This window comes from Chroicocephalus ridibundus, chromosome 3 (assembly GCF_963924245.1).
Source record: "Chroicocephalus ridibundus chromosome 3, bChrRid1.1, whole genome shotgun sequence".
In the NCBI taxonomy this organism is placed as follows: Eukaryota; Metazoa; Chordata; class Aves; order Charadriiformes; family Laridae; genus Chroicocephalus; species Chroicocephalus ridibundus.
This window is the reverse complement of record NC_086286.1, coordinates 71994858-72008702: the sequence shown is the minus strand read 5'-3', so window position 1 is coordinate 72008702 and position 13845 is coordinate 71994858. Positions and strand designations below refer to the sequence as shown.

Below are 13845 nucleotides of genomic sequence, written 5' to 3'. Positions count from 1 at the left end.
GCTTCCTCCGTTCCCCGGCGGGCGGGGGAAGGCGGCGGCGCTGCGGGCAGCGGGCAGCGGGCGGGGCGGGCAACGGCGATCGCCGGCTGGAAATCGGTGCATCCACAGGCATCCGCAAGAACGGCCGCTTCCGAGTTCAGGTGTTGTGTCTATACATGAGCACAGTGCCCTCTTTTGACGGGTTGCAGTTTTATACAGAGCGTGAAGGTTCGGCTGCGATTGAGAACTGCTAGAGCTCTTCCAGCTGCTTAGATGGTGAAGAGTTCTCACCACAAAGGCAATAGGAGGGTTCCTTCTATTTTTTTATTTGCCCATCAAGTCTCCTCTTTGAAGATGAGCCTTTTTTTTTTTCCTCTTTTCCCATAGGACTTTTTTTTTTTCTCTCCATTTCTAAGGCTGCAATCACACTTCTGTCACAGCTTCCCCACAGAAGAAAATATCCCCGTGTTATTCAAACGCCAAGATTTTAGTTTCACTGGTAATCAAAATATTTGTTGAAAACAGAGCCCGTTTATTTCAGAATTAAAATACATTAAAATATTGTGTTAAATAGATTCTAATAAATAAAAAAATAATAAATTGAAATCAGATTTGACAGTGGATTACAGAAAAGGCAACTTTCAAGCATATTAATAGTAGAATCCTTAAAAATATATTGGTAGTGTAAATGCATCCATGATTCTGTGACAATGAAGCAAATAAAAAAAACAACAGTCGCAAAGAATAATTTGACCTCCACATTGGCAAATTTTAAAAGTGAAAGGAAATTCCAAAGCTAGGAAAATTATTTCTCCCTTGTGTTACCTTGCCTTAGGCAAAATGAGAACACATTTATTTTCCAGATGAGTTATATAGGAAGCAGAATGTTTAAGCAACTTGCTAAAGGTTACACAAGTTTATAGAAAACAGATAACAAAAATCTACCATGTCAATGTCCAAAGTACCTAACATAAGAAGTGTTTCAAACCTCTGTGCTCAGATCTGCTGAAACATAGGATCAATAATATTCATTTACCTACACAATGCTTTAACATCCACAGGTGATAAAGCATTGACTAAAAATAAAGTAGTGTTAGCATTATTAGACTTTTTTTTTTTTCCACAGAAAGGCTAATAAAAGCACAGAAAATAATGGTATTAGTTAAGAAAAAACATTGTACAAATTATGTCCACAGAGAGCAGTAGTAAGCCTCCAGGTTGACAATTTTCTTAACCCTGCCTCTGTGTGAAGCAAGACAACGTGGCAAGGAGTCCCTCCTACCCTCCGATTCTTCCTTTTTCCCATTCACCCACAGATGGTGGAGCTGTCTGAGAAATGCCGGAGCCATTGCATCCTTGCTGTCTCTCCAGTCTGGGTAGAGAACAAGCTCAGCAGCGAAGATTCAGTGACAGCACTTGGCTTGCCACTATTCTGTGCCCCCAGAGCAGGTTTTTGCCTCTTGTGGTGTGCTGCAGTTGGCGGCCAGGGAAGGTCAAAGACATCCTTGGGCACTGCTCTGCTGAGCTCTGCTCATACCTAATGGGAGCCCTGTGCTGCATCCCACTGCAGGAGGTCAGCTGAGCACCTGGCTGCAGCACCCCTCAAGACAGGTTTGGCATTCAGCCTCATGTATAATTTACTATTATTTTCTACTAGCTTTGATAACGGCAGGTATGTGATGGATACATTGTCTACAAAGTCAGCCTATGACAGAGTGCCAGGGACACATCATTCTCTTCTTCAATCTAACAGCTTGCTGAGCTTCCCCGTCCTATTCCCTTCACGTTTTGAAAACTAGCTTATACTTTGCGCACACACAAGAAGTTAGAATGCTACTACTGCTACTCCATCCACTCCTTAGCAATAACAAAATGCCCAGAAAATTCCCTTACTGGTAAGCATTGCTAGGTAGAAATGATACACCACATTATTTACAAAATCCAGACACTCAGAAACCTGGTAAGCATTGCTAGGTGGAAATGATACATCACATTATTCACAAAATCCAGTCACTCAGAATCACTCGAGAAACTGAATACATTAAATTAATGGATTATCCTTATTACTTCTATTACTTATACCTCATCTAAGGTATGGATAATGTTGAACAAGGAAGGCAAATCTTATTCTTCTCTTCACACCAGTTCCAGTGACCGAGTATTTCTCTGCAGAGGGGAAAGGGAGCCTGTTTTTCTCTCCAGTAGCCAGTGTGCATGACACGGCCTCAGATCTCCAGCGTAGGTAGGAATAATGGGTCTTCCAAATAGGAGCCAAGTACTTTTTTGTCTTTGCAGTAGCTGGGATGTATCACGGCTTCCCATTTCTGCCCTTCATTTCATCCATGAAGCCATGCCCCTCCTAATTTGCCTCACCCTCTGGCTAGTTGTTGTCTGGTGACTTTTACAAGTCTTAAATTCATGCCTGAAAGGGATTAATACTGGTGTTCTCATTCAGTTAAAACAAAGATTTGCTTAGAAGATGTACGTATTTAAACCTACCTTAATGTTCCAAATATCATTATTTTCAGTAGAAACTGCTTCTTAGTTAAATGGCTTTCAGGCATCAGACTATTATATGACAGATGATTTTGTCACTATGCAAAATGTGAAACCTGTAATCAACTTGTTATGGCATTTCACAAAAGTATGTGACAGTAAAATAAGTAAACTGTCATTTGGGCAATCAAGTCTTGAAATCCTGCAGGAGGAAAAAAAAGTACCTGACACTCAATCTTCATGGTAGGGATGGGGTTCAAAAAATAATTTAATACCACTACAGTCTTACAGGTTTGAATAGAATTCTTACTGCAGTGTGCTTAAGCCTGCAATAATTTTGTATTATGTTTTAATCATGTATTTTCCCCCCTAATTGATTTTTTCCCCAGATAATGTACATGCACGTCACACAGCAAGGTCTGCTCTGTTAACAAGGTGTTAGTTAAATTGAAACAGTATTTTCCCTTTGCTATTGATGACAACATTATCAATTACCAAGCACTCTCAGCCTGGTTTGGTATTAGAACGGATACAGTAGGTAGAAGCCCACGCTGATTTACCAGCGCCTGCGACAGCCGGGGCAGCCAGGGTGCTGGTGACGGGGGAGGGCAAGCTCCTACATGGCTGGAATGCTTGGGATGAAACACTGCCGAATCCGCGCTGTGCTGGCTTTGACGGAGTTCACATAAAAGTTTTATTAAGGGAAAGGGATATATAAGCTACGGTTCATGAGGCGCTTGTGGCCCTTCATGCTGGTTCGTTTGGCCTGTGGCTTGTTCTCGGAAGTCCTTGTTCTCCCCGGTGGCTGCAGGTTTGATGCAGGGGGCTGGTAGCTGCAGCCCTCTCTGGGCTCCTCTCGCCCCCAGGCGCTCCCCCGGGCTTGGGGAAGGAACAGGCTAGGGACAGGCTAACAACCGATTAGTAAGTCCTGTGAAATCACAGGGAAGGCACCGTGGGGGAGACAGGGTTTTGCCATTATGCCACTGAAAGGTGTGTTCCCCGTTCCCCTCAAAAGAGCAGACACCATGGGTATACGGGCACTAGCAATGAGCTCTTATAACTGGGACCGTAAAATGAATCTGTAGCCTTCTGTTTCCATTCATCAGTGATTGTCACAAATTTTGGAACTGATCTCTTTCCTAGAGATTAATTATAGAAATAAGAATAAAATTACACTTGATTATGAGAAGAGTGAAAGGAAACAGGGAAAACCTATTTTTATCTTCTTGTTTTCTTTTTTTCTCCTTGTGGCTTCTTTATGGTCACAAACCAACTGGTGAAACCACTGAAACCTGCAAGTTAATATTTTGCATGGAATAACCTTCGGTGAAGAGCACTGCACAGCCTGGCTGCGCAGAAAATTGGTTTTGTTTTGACAAAGTTAAGAACATTTGGAAATTACTCACTGAGCACACACAACAGGCCTTTTGTTAAGTCTAACTGGGAACCTACAAAACAATATTACTGTATGTACACAGCTGATCTTGCAGCATGCTGAAGCTGCGGGGCCCCAAGAACAGGCTTAGACTGGCCTGGGAAAAGCCCTGAGCGTTTGACCTAACAAGAGCTGAACGTAGCTCTCCTGTGGCTCTCCTCAAGTGCTCAAGGAGCAGGGAGCAGTCTAATAAGGATTCAGGGGTAGTGCTTTAGTCATCCTTCCCCCCCGCCTCTGCTCTACATAATCATACCATAGCCTTTTTTTTTCCCCTCCCAATATATAATTTGTAGCTTCTCTAATTGCACAGAGCAAGCAAAGGCAAGCCCACAGCAAGCCTAATGGTGGTGAGTCTGTTGGCTACAAGGAGGAGGAATCCTCTTTGACATCTCAACGGCAGGTTACGGCTGGAGACTCTCTCAGAGAATCTAAACGTCACTGTTGTCAACAAGATTTAACAGAGATGGAGGGATACTTTTCTCTTTACATCTCAGATTTTTGGAAGGTTCATGCTTGGAAAGGTGGAAAGACTGGAACAGCAGCAGAGGGAAACAGCACCAGAGCTCAGAGAAAGGTCGGGGAACAGAGCAGTTCACACAACTGACTGCTTTGACTTCATCTGCCTCTGCTGAGGACTTATTCTGCTCCTAAGAGGGACTTTACGAAGCAGCTCTGGTCAAAAGCAGAGACGGGACAAAATGTAGTCCATACTCATACATCTGATATTGTAGGACAGAGTGAAAAAGGCTACTCAGCTCCCGCTGGAAAATGGGGCAGAGACAACCCAGAGAAGCCCAAAGGAAGGAGAGGTTGAACGGATAAAAGTGACATAGACTGTTTGTGTGAAAAGGTAAGCCATAGACCAGGGGAAAATGGGGAACAGTGGCAAAGACACAACTACTTTGAAGTGCAGGACGTGCAAAGAAGTAGATATTCTTACTAAAAAAGCAACACTATAGGAGAAGGTGCTGAGAAAAGAAAAGAATTAGGGAGGTCAAGGAAGCTGTAGGAGTCCCTGGGGATCATCCTTTTGGACTCTGTCACTACTGCCCACATTTTCCTTAGGAAACCTCCCACTGTAATAAACAACCGGGTTAGTTATGGACACACTGAGAACACTAGCTTCCTCTCAAGAGTCTAAAAGAGTACAAGTTACCCTTTCTGCTGTTAGCTTCCCAGCTCCCAGTCTCAGATGATCAGATACACTGCTCTTGCCACTTTGCTAGTTTTACCAGGAGACAATCGCTGTGGGTAAATAAAAAGCGTTCTCCATTGGTTTTTGACCACCCCAACTCCTCAGTCGAGCAGGATTCACTCTACTAGAAGAGATCATTACACAAAAACTAACATGCCTGGGAGGAGACAGAAGTACTTATACAGCAACTGCAGAGTCTACTGCTACATCTTGTCTAGTTCAAATCTAAAGTTCAACCAACCATAATGCCAACTAATGTCTGCACACCAATGACACTTCTGTAAAATGCACGAATGGCATGCTGAAGAAGTCAAGAAAGACTCAGTCCAGAGGTACCTGAGCTATTGTCTGCCACTTGCTTGATGTCTCTGCTCTCTGAGCCTCAGCAGCTCCACAGCTTTATTTGTTCTCAGACACAGCTCTCCCAAGCTGTTGTCTCCTTAGGTCCTAAAGGGAATGTGTTCCCTGTGCTTCGTACTCTGCATGACCAGCGATTTGACAGGTCAATACTGTTTCTGATAGCACAGAAGCTGACAATCCGAAGGATGTCCTTATGGAGTAAAGGACAACCAGTGTCACCTTTGTGTGAGATTTGCTCCCCTGTGGAGTGCTCATTACGTTATAGGGCATTTTAGGAGTCATAACTGTTCATTTGACAGGCTGCCACCTATTTTGACAAACCCTCTCGGAAAGCGAGAGACAAACTGTCTGGGGTTCTAAACTTCCAGAGATCTTCCAGTTTCACGGATTATTTGTGCTGCAAACATCCACATGTGCGCAGAAAACCTAGTGGTGTTCCTCCAGTTCATAATTGTTGATGCCACTGTTAAAACTACCTCTGCTAATGGGCAGCTCAGCAAAACAGTAACCTGGTCCGAATGCAATGTCAAGACTGCTGCTGATGACACAGCAAGTAAAAGCCTTTGGAGGCTGATTGACAGACCAGAATTTGACATATCATTTCCCACCAACTTTACGTATTCTGGATGCTTTTGACAGCAGAGAAAGGCTGGACCATGCCAGTAAGTATGGATGTTCCCCGTGGTGATGGTGAGCAGGACCAATTCCCTGCAACCAATCAATATTCTTCCTAAATTTGCCCGGTCTTGTCCTTCTTTTCTTGCCCTAACCCAGCAGCTTGGGGCCTCTGCTCCGGATCCCTCCCAGTCGGCCTCGTCTAATCTACCTCCCCCTCCATCCTCTGCTTGGGGTGGGAGGGAGGCCGATGCGGAGGGGCCGTCGTGTCCGTGGAGGTCTCCGGGAGCTCTCCGCGCTGCCGGCCGAAGCGGCGGCGGCAGCCGCGGAGGAAGAGCGGGCTGGGGGGCGGCTTCCCCCTTGCAGCGCCGGCCGCGGCCCGGCAGGCGGCAGCAGCGCACCCCACCGCGGGGCTGTGGCCGCGCCGGCTCCGCGCCGCTCCGCACCGGCGGGCCGCGCTCTGCCCCGCTGCCGGCCGCGCCGTGCTCCGCGCCCCTGCCGCCGCCCTCCCTTCCCCCGGCGTGGGGCGGCTGTGCCTGGGCGGCCGCGGTCCTGTGCCGTGCGGGGGATCCTCGGGAGGGTTGGGCGCGGAGAGGTGTCCCGCCGAGACAAAGGCGCCCGGGAGGGTGAAGCCGCCCTCACAGACAAAGCGGCAGCCGCCCGTCCCCGCCCCTCCGCGGGGTAGCCCCCGGGCGAGGGCTTTCCGCTGCTGGGGCTGCCTGAGCCCTACGGGGAGGAGGAGGAAGGACGGGGTGGGGGGGAGGGAGCGGCTGTGCCGTGGGCAGGAGGGAAGCCGCTTTCTGAGCGTGAATAGAGCTCAGCACCGCCGCCTGCCTCGCCTCGCCTCGCCTCGCCTCGCCTCCCCGTCCCTCCCTCCTCCCGCCTCCACCCCCCCGCGCCGCAGCCGGCTGCGAGCCCGGATGGTTTGCGAGCGGAGTTGAGGGGGCAAACTTTGAAGCCCAGATGCCTGCGGGGCTGCGCGACAGAGCGCGGCTGCTGCTCCTCCTGCAGGCACCTGCCGCCGCCGCCGCCCTCCCCCCTCCCCCGGCGCTGCCGCCCTCCGCGGGGGCGGCCGGCCCCGCTGCCGGCGGCCGCCGAGGCGGCGGGCGCTGCGGCCGCGGTTAGGGCGGGCGGGCGGGCGGCGGGCGCGCCCCCATGCGGGTCCCGGGCTGGGGCGCGCCGGCGGCGGCAGGCGGGAGCCGGGCGGCGGCCGGGCGGTGCTCTCCCGCCGCCTGAGTGGGCGCGGCGCGGCGCGGAGCGGGACGGCGGCGCGGGGTGCCCGGGAGCCATGGGCTATTGCAGCGGCCGGTGCACGCTGGTGGCGGTGTGCGGCGCGCAGCTGGTGAGTGGCGGCGGGGGCGGCCCGCGGAGGTGGCGGGGGCGGGGGGGGGGAAGGGGCGGCGGGGCGGCTCCCCCGCTGGCCCGGAGGGGGAGCCCGGCGGGCGGGGGGGGGCGGTGGTGGAGCGGGAAGCGCCGAGGGTTTGGGAGAGGAAAAGGGGCGCGGGGGACGGGATGGGGAAAGGGGTGAGGGAGCGGGGTGGGAAATACAGGCAGCGTTACAGGTAGTTTGGCGGCAGCTTTGCTGGGGAGGCTGCGGTGGGCGCACGGCGGAGTTCATCGTAAACTCGGGCAGTTTTTCCCAAGCGTTGTCTCAACTTGGTACCTGGTTTCCTCTGGCCTCGTGTAAAGCCGTGGCAGGGGCGATGCATGGCTCGCAAACAGTTTGCCATACAGGTGTGTGTGTGAAGTTGTTATGCCTGAGATTTTCTGCAGGTGTATATGTGCATATCCCTTTTCCTTTTTTTTTTTTTTTTTTTTTTTTTTGTCTTTCAGACTTACTGAGCAGTTTATGTTAACGTTGTATCATTATGTTGGTACAGAAACTGCAACAATTATATATTTATACTTATCTATAGAGGAGAGACATGTGGCAGCACTTGTAAGCTCAGCTGCCGGCAAAACTAGACTGAGTTTAAAAAGTAGGCACTGAGATACAATAACAAAGAGACTGCCTAAAAATAGATCTGCTTAGCAAGAAGGTTAGACTGTATAATTGTATTGTAGCACCTTAAAAGTGACTGGGTTTAAAGTTAAGAAACTAAAGAAATGTCCCTTTCTGTAATATATACGTGGATTATTTTATTGTTATCAAATCGGGTACATGATGTATAGACTTCCTATGGATTTGGATGCAGTGACACACAGATAAAGATCCATCAATGGAATATGCCCCATTTCTTATTTTCATTAGATCAAGTGTTTGGGTGCTGGCAGAACAGGTGCTGGAGGCACCTTTGTTAAGCAGTTAACCTTACAGCAGGCAGGAAATAATTCATATTACTCCATCCCTCGATGTCTTACTGAATAGTTTTGCTGAGAAAGTGTTAGTCAGTATCAATAGCAACCATCATTGTCGCCAGTTCCTCTCCTGCAGACAGGTACTAGGAGAACTACAGAAGACAAAAACCCCAGTAGATTTCAGGGACCAAAATCAGTAAAACAGTACACAGAAAAAGGAAGATGTGTTAGCAGATCAGAAATTCAAAATGCCTGTGGTCTTTCTATCGGGTGTAATCAACCCTTAATTCTTTTGTATGCTGGAAAATATTTTATTTGTATATGCTGTTCTCCACGTAAGTTATCTGATTCTTTGTAGCTGGATGTGTTTTATCAGATGTGATTTATTCATGCACACTGTCTAAAAAAAGAGTCTTGAATAGGAGTAGTGAATCTTGAGTGGAATGGTAGGAATGTAACCTTTTCCAGCAATTTGGAAACATAAAATTAATCACTGAAGTTCCTCAGACCTGTTTAAGTTTCAGCAAGGGGGACAAAAATGGTTTGAATTGTACCTTTTACTGATAAAAGTTGATTTATTTTTTTTAATGCATTCAACAAACTATGACGACTATGGAATGTGCTTAAATTATTATTGTTCTGAAAGTCTGTGAAAAGAAACATATTTGCCAACTCATGGTGACAAAAATACATACAAAACTCATAGCAAAAACATCAACAGAAATGCCCCATAGGAATGTATCAGCAGTTGGATGAGCAGGTAAGCTGGTGTAGAATTGTAGCATTACTGTAAGCTACTTCAAAGTGGTTGTAAACGACAGTGTCAAATATATATATTTCAAAAAGTAAATATTGTATTCTGGAGTAGCTTAAGTGAACTTTTAACATATTTTCATATACTGAAAGCAAACTTGGATATTTTTACTGAGCAAGAAAAGGACGGGCTAGCAGTAACACAAATCTCTGAATCACACTTAGCCTATGTAATGACATTTAGATACGTTCAAAGCAGGAATAATTGTTTACATGAGAATAAGTAGTTGGGAATGGAAAAAATGATCTCTTCGCACTTTATTAAAATGACTTGTCATATTTCTTCCTGTGCCATATACCATCAGATGGGAACAGGTCATGAGTTTTCAGTCAAGGAGATTTAACTCTCCTGAGTAGGCCTATGGGTGATTGATCAGTTGTCACTACATTTTAGGTAAAGGCTACTTAAGGGAGCAAATGATGTCGAGATTCATCCCCAAATTAGCAGCCACATTAATGCAGATGTAAATGAAAAACAAAGGATGAAGAAGTTATCTGGCACAAGGAGATGGGCATGGGAAGCATTTCTACAATGGTAACCATACTTTAAAAAAATTGCATAAAGCTTTTCACGTGAAGAACTTTTATTCCTGATACCTGGGTTTCAGTTGTAAAATGGTCATGTTTGAAGTATAAAATATACTTTTCTTTGAGGAAAAAAGTTGAGGAAAAAAGTGAAAAGAAGGCTTTCTTCCATTTTTTTTTAATGAAAATATTTTCTTCCAGCTCTGCAGAGCTAAGGTGTGGTGATATAATTGGTCTTTGCAGGCACTGTACAATAAATATTATTGAAGAATACTGCAGTTCAATAGAGAAGTTGTTGCATGTTGTACGTATATAGATGATGTAAGTGTCTGCGAATAGGCAAAAAAAAGGTGGTTGTTTCAAATACTGGTGCAGGAGTAGAGCTACATCAACTTGAGAGACCCTGCGCAAGCAGAATCACTTTCATAAACGCATTTCAAATGCTTAGAGCTAAGGCAACATACTGTACCATCAGATTATCAGAAAGCTCAAGGAATGTTTCTGATCTCAAGGGCATACTGATCATTGCTCCCCTGCTTATTAACATACATATACCTTCCTGTTTGTGCTCTCATTTGTACTATGGAAAACAACCTTTGACAGCTCATTTTCCTCTGCATTTGTAGCCAATGAGAAGAATTAACAGCAAGTAAAAGCTAATTTTGCTGATGTTAGGAACAAGGCATTGCCTTCTGTATGCCAAGCTAATGATCTCAAAATATCTTTTCATTTTTTTCAGATAATAATTTTGGTCTTTCTTGCCCTTTGTCCTTCTGAAGAGAACCCCGGGCATTAGGGGCTCTGGTGTTTTTTGTTGAATGTCAACCATCCCGGCTGCATTGAAAGAATTCTCTGCTATTGCATTTTGTCCTTTAAACCTCTTTATTTTTGGGTGTCTCCTTTTCTATTAATAGCTTACATCAGTAACACTAATATCTTGTTGCTTGGACTTTTTAATAGCAAGAGCAGCAAAGGTGAAACTGCCAAGATTATTGTTGGTTCTGTGCTTTTGGGAAGGCTTCAGGAGCCCCATGGAAACCAGTTTGAAACTTTTTATGTGTCCTCTATTGCTACTTGGGAAGACTCGGAGCGGTGGCAAAACAGTAAAAAGTAATACATGTTTGCAGCTTAGAATCTCTCTTCCCAAGTGCGGTGATGAGAACGGACAACATTTCGTAAGGAAGCTTGGAGTCTCCAGAAATCATTGCCTTATTGTTTCTATCCATCAGGCAAAGATCGCCCTAGTCCCAAGGCTAGTTAGATGACAGATAATGCAGCTTTTGTCCTGCCTTCTCTCAGTTTCCATCCGAATTTATTTATATCATTCTTTTTGTACATTTTGCCTGTTCTCTTCTCTTCTCTCTCTCTTTTTTTTAAAGTCGATTGTAATACAGTTCAGATATTTTAGGTAAGTATTAAAAACTGTGTAAAATTTGTAAACAGGCTGCATATATATCAAGGCTCAGCTAGCAATTCTGTGGTATTCAGTCTGATGCTCTAAAGAAGCGTGTGCTACAGCGGGTAAAGGCTCCGCAGTTTCTGAAAATCAGAGTCTTTCACAGACATCAATGTATGACATTTGCAGTCTTCCCTTTTCCTCACTAACACCTCACTGTTTGGGGTGTAAGCCCCATGACCCACAACTTGGTTGTGTCTCTCTGTGACCTCTTCCAGTTACGATTCTGGCTGAAGCCGCTGTCCAAGTGTGTTGTTGCGGCCAAGCAGAACAACAAAGGCACACAGAGCTGGTTGCTTTTGCTAACATAGGCCCAGTCTTTATCTTTGCTTTGAGCTAATGGAAAAAATGGTCAAAATGCTAATAAAAAGCTTGTACGGAAATGTCCTTGTTTTGTGTTTTTCCACAAATGAATAATGTGAATTAAGAGAAAATTCAAATATCTCATTAAAAAACACTATCAGCTGAGGTAATTTCTATACTTACCTGTGATACCGATGTCCATAAACACATATTGAGTTACCTTGTTGCACATGAAGGCCCGTAAAGTGGTGGAACCACTCAAACACAGGAGATGAATTACATACAAACTGGGAAGTAGTACCTACCGTATGTCTTCTGTGACTTCTTCTGATGTCTATATTGCACGCATGATATAAGACTGAAGAGTGTCCTCTTCTCTTCTAAGTCTCTCATGCATTATAAAACATCAGTACATGTAACAGAGCTTGGTTCTTAGTGAAAAAGTCTGCCTTAGTGATCAGTCCTGTGAAGTTTTGGTTTTGGTTTGTCATTTTTAAGCATGAACAGCAAACATTCTTATGCTCCTTCAAACACTTCAGGAATGGTGATCATGGCAAGTTATAGTCTACATCACAAATCTACCTACAAGGTTTTTAGCACATGAATATCTTTGCTTGGGGAAAACCTCATGTTTTAACAGGTTGTGGGTTGAATTGTCTCTGGACCTTCAGGGAGTGAGGTTTGCTGGATTTTAGAGCTGCAGTCCCCCAGAGCAAAGGGGAGGCATTCACACCAGATACTCCCGCGGATTAGCTACTCTGCAGCTTTATGTAATAAAGAACATATTTTTGTTAATATAGACTCTTACACCGTGAAAGTACCATCAGGGTACTTTCCAATAGCACACCAAGTTACATAATTAGTGTGCATAGCGTTTATTTTTTTCATTTTTGCTATAGGAAGTGGTAGTGACATTTTTAGGTTCTTTTAAACCCCCAATTATTTTTTTTTTGCGGGGGAGGGTTGTTTTTTCTTTTTGCGTGTGTATTTTAATTGTGTTTCATTGGCGCTGTTGCCAATGGTTTTCAATAGCAGCTTTAGGAGAAAGTGTCTGCAATGGAAAATTCTGATGACATGTACATGTTCCTACGTTTTCTGCTAGCGAAAGGGGAATTAAAGAAGCGGGCTTTCCATGTGGAATGGAAAGTGATGTTGTTACTGCTCTCAGGCTGTGGATCAGTCGGTTTATCAGTCTAGGAAGAGAGTAGAAAGAATTGGTTTCTGTGTTTTGGACAGTACTTATGTTTAAGTACTGCTTTTGAAATTGTGACTATGTCAACAGCTTGTGTCTGTGCCTTCCTTAAAGTTCTCCTTCTTGCTTTGTTTCAATTTTGGTAGGAAAGTGAAAGTCTTAGTTTCATTGTATCCAAAACCCATCGTGATCCTACTAGCAATGCAAAGGAAACAGTCCTGTGAATGGCAGACTTTCAGCAGATCTTTGTTTGAAAGCTATTGTATAATACTAAGGAATAGATTTTGAGGTGTTGCTGGGAATATATAAAACAAGGACTTGATCATGAATTCAGAGAGCTAACATCTTTTGTTGCTATGAAAGAAATATGTAGCAACCTTTTTAGGTTTAAGTAAGACCTTGATAGAAAAGTAAACACTCTTTCTATTCTGTTTTTGAAGTAAAATGCTGAAGATTCATAACCAAACTGTTTTTTTTTTTTTTCTGATAACTTGAGGTCAAAAATAGTGATGCATACAAAGAATGGATGTTAGAGGTAACGACCCATTATGTCATTTAATTTTAGTGACTTGACGTGCACTATGAATGGTACAGTATTATTTGTCATAGAAGTGTGAATGAATAATAATTGTGAATAACCAATCATGCACTTCAAGAAAAGCAGAGTATGTTGTTTCAAGTTACAGGGGTAAAAGATTTCAGACCAGCTGAATAGCAAGTTTAATGCTTTTTGAAGCTGAACTTCTTTAGCGTTCAATGAGCAGACTCAACATTCAGACACAGTGATGATGGGTAGGAGGGAAAGGTTTAGATAGATTGAGAGAAGAGGAGTTGAATAAACTACCTGAATATAGGGACCTAGAATATCTAGCAAAGTTATTCTTCTTGTACAGCCATGAGGCAAATCTTTGGCAGTAGGAATTAATTCTGTATTGACAGAGATATGAGCTAGCACCTTGAATGATGAGCAGCAGGGTGGTTTTTGTTTTTTTTTTGTTTTTTTTCTTTTTCTGTTTCTTTACAAAAAGCACTAAGTAGCATTTCTAAAAGACACTAAAAACTCTGTAGTCAGTGGAGGGAAATCTCTCATTCTGTAGTCAACAGAAAGGAACAGGCTCCATTGCAGAACGGTTCAAAGCAGAAACATAATGTTTTAAAGTTGGTAGTGATTTTACTGT

At 44.5% G+C, this 13845-nt stretch overlaps 1 protein-coding gene across 2 annotated transcripts in view; it reads left to right on the top strand.

Moving 5' to 3' along the window:
- The first annotated feature begins 6106 nt into the window (after nt 1–6106).
- Nucleotides 6107–13845, top strand: part of NKAIN2 (sodium/potassium transporting ATPase interacting 2) — a 571249-nt gene continuing 563510 nt past the window's right edge. The window contains exon 1 of one of the 2 annotated variants that reach the window (XM_063329685.1): nt 6107–6127. In XM_063329685.1, the coding sequence (XP_063185755.1) occupies nt 6122–6127 (6 nt within the window). In that variant the 5' untranslated portion in view covers nt 6107–6121. Of the gene's footprint in view, nt 6128–6902; nt 7423–13845 lie in introns of those variants that run through there. The other variant, XM_063329688.1, reaches the window with a different exon arrangement.